The sequence below is a fragment of the Oryzias latipes genome, chromosome 19 (assembly GCF_053564925.1).
Source record: "Oryzias latipes strain Hd-rR chromosome 19, Olatipes_Hd-rR_3.1".
In the NCBI taxonomy this organism is placed as follows: Eukaryota; Metazoa; Chordata; class Actinopteri; order Beloniformes; family Adrianichthyidae; genus Oryzias; species Oryzias latipes.
Genome location: NC_136255.1, coordinates 15174614 through 15188578, shown reverse-complemented (window position 1 = coordinate 15188578; position 13965 = coordinate 15174614). Strand labels below are relative to the sequence as shown.

Here is a 13965-nt window from a genome sequence, read left to right as displayed (position 1 = left end):
TCACCGCGCTCCTGACAAACGGTAGAGTGGGACAAATAAGGTCTGTGCTCATCTTTCTGATCTTCCCCGGTTCTCCCGTCTCATGTCTGCCTGGGGGAGATGATGTTTGTTTCGTGTTTGCCGTGAGTGAGCGCTGTCCAAGGTGCTGCAGCGGCGCGCTGCCCCGCCCGCGGCTCTTCCTCCTCTCTCCAACGCGCACACGCATTCAAATTCACACTTTCTCTGCCTCTCTTTCTCTGTGGCGCAACCACGTGACTCTGGCTGGTCTGCCGCGAGAGCATCACACTGCACCTTTTCCTCCTCAGGAAAAGAGAGAGAGGACAGAGAGACACGGAGATAGACAGAGGGAGTTAGGGGCAGGAGGAGAAGGGATCGGAGCTATAGAGAAACACAGCATCGGGGTTGTCTCCAGGCGAGGCTGTAATAATCTCCGTCCGGACCTGCTTTGCGCGCAGCACCTCCCTCCTCCCACTCCAAATTCCCGTCAAATGGGAAGGGAAATCGATGCGCTGTTGCCACGGACCCAAATGTGCATGGGGTGAGTCTTTTTTATTTATAAATCACGAATCACCTTGAGTTACAGGTAAATGTCAATATAAAGAGTTGCCCAAAAAGTAAGGGCCAATAGGTTGGAGTGTTTTTGAGGTGATGAGTCGGAGCCTCTGGTACAGTCTAGCAGTGGGTGGTAGGGAGAAAAAAATGGAGGAGGTATGGCCGCAAATCGACAATCGATAATTCAACCGCATTCATTCACCCTCTCCATCAATAACTGGGATGTCGCCGCCTTTGAAAGACCTAAAGAAGAAAGCCAATTGCTCTGGCTCTGGGACTGGAATTTCAGTTTTTTGTGACAATATGATTTTTTTTCTGTCTTTTTTTTTCTAAGACAGAGTATGTGTATCAGTTAATTCAAAAGCGAAACGGTTTGAGTCATCCGCAGCAGAGCGCGCGGAGCTGCTCCTGTTCTTTGTGGTGGAGCCAAAACAAATTCTGGCGACCCTTTTAGGTCTGAGGGGAATTCAACAAAAACGCAGCAGTGGCTGAATTGTGCCGTTGAATGCTCGGTGAGTCTGGTAGCATTGAAGAAATTACTTTATCCAGTTAAGGCAAGTCTAAAAAATCTCCTGCGGCATTAATAATGAGGTGCGGTTTGTGCGTGTGTGTTTGTGTGCGTGTTTGTGCGGGTGCGTGCGTGCGTGTGTGTGTGTGTGCTTGACTTGACTTATTAGTCAAAGGATGTGTAAGGATTTATTTAACAACAATTCTGCACGATCTGATTCAGTGACCTAAAAATTAATCCAGAACATCTTTAGCCAAAAAAATCAATCAGTGTGACTCAGAAATAAAAACTGAACGGTGCAGGTGAAGTTTTCCAGATTTCTTGCATTTTTTTTGTGCAAGATAATCAAGTATAAATGAAATATGTGTACAAACAAACAAGTCAACAAGAATTAATGGCAAATCAATTCACATTTTAGTTTCATAAAGTTCAGCCCACTGCTGTTGCTTTGTTTTTTTTACATATAGGGAACATTATTAGAACATTCGGCCACACGGTCATATGTCTTTGCAAAATTCAAAGTGTTTCCACACATTGGACTGTAATGATGGCTTACTCATTTTTTGCTGCCATCACATGCTGGGATGGTCACTTTTTGAGAATAAATAAATCTACAGTGCCTCAAATCAAACACGATTTTCCAATATCGATTAACAACTAGTCTCAGATTAATATGGTTGGATCGTAGGAGTACAAATTGATTAATCGATTGATTAATCGTCATATCCCTACATATTACTGGTGTGTGGGCTGTGAGGAAGTTTAAATACACCTCTACACTGACATTTAAAAGCTTATAGTTCTGATTAATGCCTAATTGGATGTCTAAGTGTGCATAGAATATACCTGTGTGTGTGTTTTACAATTTTTGCATTCTTGTTTTCATGGGATATCTGTGTGCATCTGAACCTCGGTTGATTGTGCCATTTCTGTTCTCTCTGCAGGTCTCTAAAGACAACGATGACGTGGCTGTGAGATATACATCTCACACAAGCAGCCATACACACATAGATAATTGCCCACACACACATTCTGTCTTGACCTACTACAACAGGGAGAAAGGGGGAGAAAATACTGCTATGACGGTGTCATTTCTCTCCATTACCCGTGTGTGAGCTCCACACACACACATGCTCACACTCTCCGTGGGGAGTTGCTTGCATGGGGAATAAAGCCCTATCTAGGGCACAAAGATGGAGTTCATATCGTATTTGTCCCAAATTTGACTCACAGCCATAAACAAACATACTCACACCTGGAGTCTCATGTCTAAAGGGAGGAATGAAAGACTGATCGGAGAGGAGGCGTTGAACATCCCACAGACCATACAAACGCTGGGAAAAGGCAAAAGAAGACGTGAGATATGTGCTAAGAGGACACAGGGTGTTGCTGTCTAACCCACTCCCCCTTTGGAGTTCCCACCTTAAAAGACACAGTGAAGACCAAAGGTTTACAAGAGACACCTAGAAAGTGCTTCATGAAGTGCCCTCCAGTTTGCACCATGAGCTGTTGGTTAGAGGAAACCCCCCAGCACTAGCGTCAGTCTTCTCCCGTGTGTGTGAGTGCGAGAGTGAGTGTGTGTATGAGTGTAATGGCGGTTTGCGTTTGGGCGGCAGCCCCCCTGCTCTTCCTAGGGCTGTGCCTGTGCAGTGTAGGGGGCCAGGCCCAAGGGGAAATCCTGGAGTTCGGGGGTGTATCCAACCAGTGGGGGCGGTTTCCCGTGTGGAACGCCTGCTGCGAGAGTGTGCTGAGTTTCAGCCTGCGGACTCACAGCCAGGAGGGCTTGCTGCTCTATCTGGATGATGAGGGTTTCTGCGACTTCCTGGAGCTGCTGCTTCTCCACGGCCACCTTCGCCTGCGCTTCTCCATTTTCTGTGCCGAGCCAGCCGAGCTTCAGTCAGGCGTGGCGGTGAGCGATGGACGATGGCATGCGGTGCGTGTCAAGCGGGACTGGAGGAACACCTCGTTGGAGGTGGATGGGCGACTGGAGGGATGGGCAGAGGTGAAGAGTAAGAGAAGAGACATGACAGTTTTCAGTCACACATACATGGGTGGGGTGTCACCAGACCTACACTCTTCGCCCCTGCGCCTCACCTCACCCACAGTGCGGGAACACCCCGCCTTCCGTGGGTGGATCACAGCAGTGAGCATCAATGGTTCGCTAGTGACACTGGACAGCTCAGAGGGCGTCTCAGTGACAGCTGGTTGTGGACCTGACCACCAGTGCCAGAACGGAGGGGTGTGCAGTGTCATCAATGACCAGGCTGTCTGCGACTGCTCCGATACCGGCTACCAAGGCAACGACTGCAGCGAAGGTAAGGCTCAGATCATGCTGACCCATCATAAACATCTCATCCTTCAGATATGCACACACATGCACATATGTGTCTCCTAACTCCATTTTGCTCAACCTTGACCTCAAATTCTCAACACCAGATACTTTAATGGACAACACACATTTTTCATTCACACCTTCCAAAGTACATTGAGTTGGCGTGTATGGCTCAGCAGACTTCCCAAACACTGCAGGACATGAAACTGATCATGTCTGATATTGATTTCTAGCCTTCAAATGGCTACTAGGTTACCGTGTTCATTCAGAACCCAAAAATAAGCATCCTCCATGGAAGTGTAGTGGCTGTAGCAAAAGCTGAGACCTTGACAGCAGCTGTTTAGAGCCCCATTTAGGTTTGGAAGCTCCAGATCCTGCATATCCTTATTATTTAAAAATAATAGTAAAACTTTGTAAAGACTTGACTGATTCATCAAGCTCTAAAAGACTCAGTTTTTGTGTTAAGCAAACAATCATATACAGTTAGATTTTGGCTTGTGCCCTATTAGTAAGGGATTGAGATGGAGGTTGTTTTTTTTCCAATACTTGTCATCTTGTTTGTAATGATCATGCACTGATCATAGGGAGTTTTTAACCAATCTGTTGCAATGGTGTGTTCATCTGTTTCTAATCCTTTTAAAAGCTTCATAGGTTGCTATGTTTGTGAATGACTGCTTGCTTGTTTTTTGTCTTAGCTTTTCTGCATATAGAAAAGATAATGTCTTATCAGTCATTAAGACTTTGAATAACTTTTATTGTGTTAATGGAAAAAGATAAATTATATTTTACGGTTAAAGTCCTGAACGGTACCAAATTTTTTAACACGCAAACAAGCCCTTGATCAGTACAAGTGCCAATATACAGGGCAGTGTAATGATGGTCATTACAAAAGCAAAACAGCTGCTTAATGAACGTTGCTGCTTTGCAATGGCCAAGGATGCAAATGCTGTAATTTCCTCCTGCCAAATCATGCGTGTGTGTGTGTGCTGTGAGATTTGCTTGAGTTCATTCAGAGCCAGTTTGCACTGTTAATCAATAGCTTTCCAAGCTACTGTACACCAAGCTCACCTTCCAGACAAGGCTCAGCGAACGATTTCTTATTTGGTGCCATTAATGCATCTCCAAAAAATGGAAGAGTGGCCTTGCTGCACAGACATCTCAACCTTCCGCTCCACTCAGCACCAATGACCGCATATTACATCTATTTAGGCTCCCACTGGACTGCACCGTAGCATTCAGTGGATGGTGGGATGTCTTAGGTTACCACAGTAACGTAACAGGAATTTTTTTTCTCAGTATTTCTCAGTCTCTCCTCTTCATATCAAACATATTTTTAGTCACCTGGGGTTTGTTTTCAGCTCTCAAGGCATGACATCTACAATGATTATCTACTATAGTAGTGTGTTTGTGCAGTTATTAGATGCAAAACACATTGATCTCTACTAAGGAGTTGGGAGATGCTCATTGGTGCATTCAGGTAAAAAAAAATCAATCTTTTTCAAAAGAGTCAACAATTGAAGCAGCAATTTGTTAATTAGCTGCTCAACCTAGAAATAAACAGTAAGTTGACTGACTATCATAATCAAGTTAATAGTGAAGCAATTGATGACAGACTGTTAAGTGTTAAACTCACTGCCACAATTCTTTGCAGTTGACTTCTTGCCTCTGAGCGTTTAGGAGGTGGCAGGTGAAGCTGTCAGCAGAGCCATATTGTCGTGCTGAAAATTACAGTTCTTGTGAACTAGGTCAGACTAACCCGGTTTTCTCCAAAGTGGGAAGCGCAGACATGGGGTTAAACGCACAAACCCACACAACGTAAATATACGTGCGCACGGAGGAATGAATCAATAAATTGTGCAGGCTCTGCAGTGATCAACCAGATCTTCACTCAGTCATCTAACAGCAGTGTTGCTCTGCAGACTAAATGTAAGCTGCGGATATATTCTGCATACATGCTCGCACCAGATGCACGGCCTACTTTGCACTGGTACTTGTCACTCAATAAGAACTAGCTTTTTTTCTTAGAAGCGGGAGTTTTCTATTCATAGAGATGTGTTGATGTGAAACAAGTCTGCAGAAGTTATTTTATGCTCCGTACAGAAGTAGCTGGTAATATTCACACGACTCTTGAGAGGTCCGCTAGAGGATGTGTACAGATTGAGCAGTATGACACGTTTCTGTGTAAAAAAATAAATTATACAAAATATATTTTTTCCTTTCCAAATAGTTACAGACTTTTAATAATGACACGTGTTGTTTGTTGTAAAGGAGAGCGGCAAAGTTGGCTTATTTTTTGAGAACCTATTCACATTTTTAAAAGTTGTGTTATCTTGTAGAGATTCTTTGTTTTTGGTTGAAAATGATGATAAATAGAAGTAGCTTAATAACCTCTTTGAAAAAACAGTTCATGTCATTTTAATTTACTTGCAGGAAAGGGGAATTACAGTAATTTACTTGAAGGAAACAGAAATCAGTGTGCTTTTCTTCTGAAAGCAAAACGATCTCTGCACAAATCGCTTCGCCGTGGGGTCATGACATTTCTATAGTTGGATCCATCCGAATCATATTCCTTGTTTTCTTTATTTAGTTCGTACAGATATAGATATACAGAGGTCTACGAACTGAAATATGAGTATATAATGTATTTTTATGGGTGGTTTCAAGTAGTTTGGAGTTCTTAGTTGTAATTACTACCCTCATATACTGCTATTCATTCTGGTCTCCCATCAATGACATATTTTTCACCACATAATCCACAGGCTATTTTTTGGATCACCATCAAAAACAATCACCAATTTAGAGTTGGCCAAAAGAAGTCTAAATTTGTTTGGAATGAAAGAGAAGATATAAAGTGGCTAGAAGGGAAAAAAGTGTAGAAAGGTCTAAAAAACCATTGACATTAAATAAAAAATGGTTTACCAAAAGTTAGAGTGGGAAATAAGTCCAATTGTAAATATTTAAGTTTAATACCTTAGTCACAACTCCCCTTATGAGTGGATAGAATGGGCAAATCCGCATGGGGCACGCAAGTGGCCCAAAGAAAATTTTATCCCATGAAAATCCAGATCCATATTTCCTGTAAAAAAAATAAATAAATAAATAAAAATAATGTAGAATACACCCCGAACCAATTGGACCACTAAACACATTTCTGATATTTTTCTGTTACATTGATGTCACCATGGGTTCTTACAGATTAAAATCGTAGACAACATGGTGAGCCTGTACAGCAAAATGGTTAATGTAGATTTTTTTCTACTAAAAGGATGAAGTAGGTGAAATGCAGGCACAGTGTCTGGATTTTTAATATTTCACCCCCACAAATCTTAGGAACTGCATGTGTTCTATTAGTGCTGTTCAAGTGGTAAGTGGTCACTCCTTACCTGAACACCTTGTGCGTACAGCATTTGTGCCTGGTTAATAAGGAGCCAGTGCTTGCACCTTACTTCTACAGGGTGGCCGCAGATCTTTAAAACCCATCAATGGTCTTAAAAATGTCTAAAATTTAACTGAACTAAAATAAGGCCTTATAAAGCTTTGACTTCCTGTCAGTAATAAACAACATTTCCAGGATTTGTTGTGTCATAAGGTCGTGAACTGGTCATGAATCGTTTAACCTCAGCTAGCTAATTAGCTCAAGCTCGTCAGTTCAGGAAAATGGAAATGCAAATTTATTGAGAAATGCCTTGAAATAGGGATTACTCATGGTAGTTAAAACCGGTTAGTGGAAATCCTTGTGAAGCAAATTGAACGACATTCAAACTTGGCACAATGGGAATCGTGGGTTTCAAATTAAATCACATGTATAGCGCAAGAAACAGTAGACTCGGGTTGTTTGTTTCTTTTTTTTTGTACGTGCAATCTGCAAAATCTGTAGACACCCTGGACTAGAGTGTGGCATATGGGCAACATATGACAGCATCAGCTGTGCATCAGAAGTGCCTGCAACTTACAGTTCTCTTGTGAATATTTCTCGATACACTTAAGACACGAAAATGATACGTTCCATTTTTGTGACACTCCTTAATATGGACGTACGGGTCTCAAGCGAACTGCAAGACACACCTTGTGTCCTTTCTATGAGCCTCAAAGCCAAGACAAAGCCAAAAAACCTGCAGCACCCAAAAGGGTCAACCCCTGTATGGGTACATGTGACTAAGGCATAAGCCGGCATTACTGCTAGTTAAAATGAACAAAAGATGTCCCTTTTTGGTGTAACTAAAAATAACCCTCAATATATTTGTGTGATAAAGATTTACAATTTGACTCTGTAAAAAAGGAATATTGGCAACATGTGACAGAGACGTTTAGATGAAATAGTGCCACTTTCCGCACATGGCTCTGTGATGGACCAAAAACCTGTCCAGTGTGTACCAATGAAGAAAGTTGGAACAGGAAACTTCTACATGATAGAAGAAAGTGTAGACAATGGTATAGATTATTTCTCAATTTGTTTGCAGTTATTATGTTCAGGGCTTCCTAGTTTTTGTAGTCTTGTTTGTGTTGATCTTTGACCGGCTTAGAAACCATCTGAGAACGAAAAATAATTTCTCCCAAGAAAACTGCAAGAAATGTGTTTTACAGGCTTGCAGAATAAATGAGTTATGGCTGTTGTGTTGCAAAAACTTGGTAATTATAAATAGCCAGAGATAAGACGGCATAAAAGGACACAATTTAGGCAGGTCTGTGAATAAATGCAACCATCTGAGGCATTTTGGCTTGCAGCGAGGGCAGAATCAACCTGGCTCGTTAGGCCTGGCTGGCTTGCATTGTCCTTGAGGGCAAATTGCTGTTAGCATGCTAATGGCTCCTCCTGTTTCTGCCATGCTACATGCACAAGGGCAAGTGGCAAGGGAACACACCGATTTGAGCACACATCGACATACAGAGGCCACTACACACACATCTGTACGCACACAAGTACACAGAAACCCAGTTCTGAATCATGCATGCCTCTTCGTCCTGCTGCACTGCTAATCCATCCCTACATGTTTACCCTGCTATTTCACATCATAATTACTGCCATAGTCAATGTCAGTGTGTGTGTATGTGGAAGGCAGTGGGAGTGAGAGAGAGCTTGTGAGAGGGCATGTGTATGCCCGCGTGTGTCTGTGTGTTGCATGCTATCTGTCGGGGTGCTCTGGGGAAAGAAAACAGCTACAAGGTAAGTTTTGGGGTAAATGGCTCTCGAATCCAAATCTACAGGTAGGAATGCATACCAAGTCCCTCCACCCTTCCCTTCTACCACGTGTGGATGTTTGCATAGGTAACTGTCTTGGAACACAAGTGGAGTAGAGAGAAAATGGGCTTTTCTTAAATGTGGCTGTGTGCATAAATGTCCAGACAAACTTCAGTTTTGGCTACCAGTTCAGCATGGTACCCATCGTGATGTTTGTGTTGACTTGCATGTATGCTACCACAGAAACCCAGGACGGGTGTGCATGTACAGTAAGTAGCCATGGTGGGCTGAGCATGCATGTTAATGAATGTCTGTCTTTCTCTCTCTTCACCTGGCTGCAACACCCCTCCAGAGCACAGCTACACGCCAGGTAGGTAGTCATTCTTTCTATCTATCTATCTATCTATCTATCTATCTATCTATCTATCTATCTATCTATCTATCTATCTATCTATCTATCTATCTATCTATCTATCTATCTATCTATCTATCTATCTATCTATCTATCTATCTATCTATCTATCTATCTATCTATCTATCTATCTATCTATCTATCTATCTATCTATCTATCTATCTCAAATTCTCTCCATTTCTGCTCCATTCTTCTCTTATTCTCCTATCACTGTCATTACCTTCTATTAAGGAAATCGGTCAGCAGTAGGTAGTCAGAGCAGTAAAAGTTTATCCAGGCTAAACAGGTTTTCTGGGAGTACATAAAGGGTTGGTTGCTGACATCTGGTAAGTACTGCATCGCTTGCACAATCATCTGAAGTAGCTCTTGCCTCAAGGTTACGCAGACAGAGAAACATAAAAAAACAGCTCAGAAAACAGTCTCCTTCATGACTGTGCAGAAGTCTGTGAGCGTGTCTGTGCGTAGGATCGGTGCCTAGTATACGTAAGCTTCCTCCACAAAAGTTCCTAAATTTTTATCTATATTTTTACATGCACACAAAATTACTTAGCAACTTTAGCCTCCAGAAGCATGTCACTGACAGACACCACAAACACACATCTCACACCCCATGATCCTTTGCTGTGCTGACTGTGCTCTTGTCTTCCTTTAAGGTCTGGCACACCTGATGATTGGCGACCAAGGTATGGCCTCATCTTATCTCACTTCCTGTTGTCCTCTGCTTTGCCATCACCCTTTAATTTTTCCTCACACCCCCACGATCAAAGCTCCCCGTATCCCCTCCCCCTCACCTCATCAACACCCTGGGCAGTTGTCTCTGTAGGCTTGAGCTAAGGTCAGTTATATTTTTATCAAATCATGCTGGTTATTAGTGACCATTTTGATCGAGTTTGATCAAAAATGTAGCTTTCATTGGAGGATAAAGTGGAATATTTCAGTTATGAAGTTAATATTTAATATGGATTAGAACATATAAGCATTCTTTAAGGAAGCTCTCATATTTACTGTATGTAAATGCAATGATTTTGATGTTAATGTGGAAAACCCCAGGAAGGGGGTATTAATGGTTGCCACTCGATGCTACTTGGCTGGAATCGACTTGACACCAATCCAGGTCGTGGTAATGGAGCTAAAGGTCATAGGGTCACGTGACTGAGTGACAACAAGGATGGTTTGATTTTTTTTTCCTCCTCTGCCTCATTCCACATTTCTTCATCAGTGTGAATTGACATTTATAGGGGTGTAAAATGCGAGGGGCTAGTGTGGTTGTGTATGCATGACCCGATTGGAAGCATGCATGTTTCCCTGTTCCAAGCGGGTTTAATCTTTGATTGTGGCAGTTTGTCACTGCAGTGCAGAGCTCATCCCTACACCTCCATGGCTGCTGATCTGCTTCATGCATGTCTGCTGGTGCCCACATGGCTCCTGATCACATGTTGGCAAGCTCATGTCATTCCAAGTAGATGTGTTGTGTCAGAGATTTACACCTTTAAAGGTTTGGTGTTTTGGAAATAAAAAGATGTAAAAATAAGCTACTTTAAAAAAAGTTTTCATTGATAAAACTTATAGTGGCCCCTGTCTCCTCTTTTCCTCATTCCTTTTCTTCTTCTTTTTTCGAACCGTGATTTTAGGAAATCCCAAAGACACCTCCTTGATTTTACTTTCCCTATTGACTATGGGGGTATTAGGGCTTAAAATGAAAGTGTTGATTAGTCCTTGTTAAATAAAATGTTCAGAGCTGTTTATGAAATTTTTGGGAATAGAGCGGGAAGGAATGTGCCATTTTTGGTAAGGTAAGATTTTGCTGCATGCTTGTGTGTGTCTGCATGCGTGCAAATGAGTAGAAGCTCCCGGCTTTTGAAATTCTAAAGGTAGGTGCTGCTCGGTCGGTTGGCTCTGCGTGACGCTGATGAATACACTGATTGGCACACATGAAGAAGGGGCTGAAAGTGACTTGGCATTGTGCCTTCTGATTGGATGAGAGACGACATGGTTTATGGCTGTCTCCTGTTGGGATGGCGCTGCCTTTCATTGGGTGAAATGTTTTATTTGGTGCAGGTGCTCAGCCGCTCATTTCAGCGTGCACAAATTGTATCTCTATGAAAGATCCAAGTCATACCAATGCATGTTTTTGCTGCTTTGGATCGCTCGATGAAATGTATCTGTTGGTTGATTTTTGCTTTAAATTGCCTGCAGTCAAACACCAAGGTGGCACTGACAACATTAGAGCCTAATCTACCCTCAGAGAAGCTTCTTAAATCATCTATTTAACAACTGATGTGCATTAACATATGTTTAGAAAATATTTAATGTATTTGTTTTGTTGGTTCCCCCCTACTGTAAGCCCTATGTAATGATGATTGGCTGGAAAGTGTAACTTTTTCCCCCCCAGAGTTTGGAGTGTATTTCATTACACATTAATAGCTATGTGTGGTTTTATGAGTGTGTTCTTGTTCCACATATGATGCAAAGGCTGTCAAATGGTGCAGGCAAAGCCAAGCTTAGGTTAGCTCAGCGTGAAGAGTTTTTTTTTATTTTTTTGAGGAGCCTTTAAAGCTCGAATGAGTTTCTTTGAGGGGGCTGATGTGTGCGCATGCATGTGTGGGTGCATATATCTGCCTGCACTGTGAAAAAAGTGAAGAGAGAAAAACTGTGCCTTTGCTAAAGAAATGAATGAAGCAAAGAGGAAGCGAGGGAGGCGTGAAGTGAGTCGTCTTCTCTTGCTGTATCTCCAAAGCAACAGCAGCCTTCCTGTCTGCCCTCCTCGACCAGCCTGTTCTCCAAGGGACATCAGCCCATCAGACCTTTCCCCTCCTCCGTGAAATACAGTTATCATTCTCCCTGAAAATGGTACCCACAGATCACTAATCACTTGGAGTGGGTATAGTGTGCAAATGGTGGAAGTAAGACAGAAAAGAAGGAACCAAATTGGATTTTCATAAGGATTGAGCAGCCAAAGGAAAGAGGGGAAAATTGATTTTTTTTTTCTGTCTTTGTGAAAAGTATTGAGCAGTGATAATCTGGATAGAAAATGTGCTCAAAATCAAGTAGATTTTGCTCTTTTCTTCCCTGTTCTTGGCCAAAAAGAGACAAAGTCTGAGAATCAGGGTTCTGGCAGCACGAGTGATGGCCTGCCATGAATGGAACTACAGAGTGCTTCTTGGGGATAATTTACTGCCATGCCTGCTTATATTAATAATTTCTTTTTTGGCTTTGGGGCAGGATGTTCCCTTAATAATGGTTGTTTGTCTGCATGTCCAAGTGTTCTCCATATCAGTCCAACAATCTTGGCGCAGCTTAGGCAAGTGGCCAGCGCTGCTTCAAGTGACCTTTAAAGACGCGGGTACGTGAACGGACGGACAAACAGACATACACAATAACCTTTAGAGATTGCCTGCTGAGTAGGTGAGTTAGTGTGTGTTCAGTGTAAATATGCATGAGTAAGGCTGCCTGCACATATTCTTCACGGTCAGTGGATAAAATCAGAAGAGGGAGCAAAGTGTGTGTCTGTAGGTTGGTGTGTGTGTGTTTTGTGAGTGCATGTCGAGGGGAGGTGGATTGCGAGTCATCATTTGTGACTCATAAAGCGTCGGCAATCAAAAGTGCCTCATTTTTTAACACATTGTCTTGTGGCAAAAAATGCATTTATTGGTGTTCCACTCAAAATCCAGCTATAAGCACACCCTTTACTTTCTCTTGCGCATATGCTATGATGTAGCTGATCCCACAAGCACTGATAAAAACTCACATCAGACGAGCGTCATGCTGACTCAACCATATGTTAGGTTGGGAGTGGTAACAGACGCCAAGACAAGAGGAACCAGTCAATACCAACAAAGTACAGCATGTATCCCACCTCTTCCTTACCACCATATATGGTCCTAGCAAGACTAGAAAGTAAAACACACAAGTTTTTATGGTTTGTATAAACATGCTTTTTAAGATGGCAACATTTATAAATGTTTATTTTATTATTAGCATAGCAAAAAAAGGCTGCATCACTACGTGTATCTCCAGTTTTCTCTACTTAATCAATGAAAACATTTTTAAAAAGCAGATAATGATTGATCTGATTACTAAAATAGGAATCTTGGAAAAACAAGCAGCTTGTCTTAATTTTGATGGACATCAATGCAGAATAATTGTAAGCAAATCTAACACAAGCGCTGCTGAGGGGGGATAAGATGAAAGTAAACAAAGAAAAAATGTAATGAGCAAAGGAAACCAAAGTGACTAAATACTGATAGTGGTGACGATTAATGGAGAGCAGCTGTGAAGCAATTACCCATAACCAGGTGAATGCAAACAGGAAAATTAGCTTCAAGCCAAAAACAGAACTGAAAGAAAAACATAAGTACAGAGGCTTCACAACCAGTAGAAAACAGTCTTATGAAGTTTTTCAATAGAAGAATAATCTTGGTTTTAGAAAACATGTCCATGTGACTAGAATTTATTTTCCTGAAATAAGAATTCTTGTTAAGACTATTCTTTCCTACTGCATTGGCAATTTTTCAATTGTGTAAATAAAAAAACAACGTTGGTAAAGCTTTTTTTTTTAAGTACTGAGATCAAACAGAAAATATTTTTGCTGGCAGTCCTTCCCAAAGAAAAGTGAGGTGTTTTTTTTTCATGGTACGAAAACATATATTTAAAAAAAAGCACATAATGGTTCTGTTACCAAACAGCAAGACAGTTTACATGATTGGGAATTCAATATATTTCTCAGGCACCAATAAGTCCCTGTTAGTCTGTTTCTTGTCAAGCTTACACACTGTTGCAGGACTGGCAAGTGAGCAGAGTCCAACTTGAGACAGAGAGAAGACGTTTGGTGTTAAGAGGCTAGTGTGTTGACTGGCTGCCGAACTCACTGACTGCCATCAATTTTTCTCCCGATGGTCGAGTCTTAAGATTTTATGAAGATAAAAAAAAGTGCTTTTAGTTTGGCTATGAGAAATGCAATTGCATGAAAGTTTGCAATGCA

General features: G+C 41.8%; 1 protein-coding gene across 21 annotated transcripts in view; it reads left to right on the top strand.

Annotated features, from left to right (window-relative positions):
* The first annotated feature begins 229 nt into the window (after positions 1-229).
* nrxn1a (neurexin 1a) overlaps positions 230-13965 on the top strand; it is a 58566-nt gene continuing 44830 nt past the window's right edge. For 8 of the 21 annotated variants that reach the window (XM_020712223.2, XM_078937305.1, XM_078937312.1 and 5 more), the window contains exons 1-2: positions 230-538; positions 2005-3375. In XM_020712223.2, the coding sequence (XP_020567882.1) occupies positions 2643-3375 (733 nt within the window). In that variant the 5' untranslated portion in view covers positions 230-538; positions 2005-2642. Of the gene's footprint in view, positions 539-2004; positions 3376-8923; positions 8942-9637; positions 9668-13965 lie in introns of all 21 variants that reach the window. The other 13 variants (XM_078937303.1, XM_078937307.1, XM_011488278.3 and 10 more) reach the window with 2 other exon arrangements.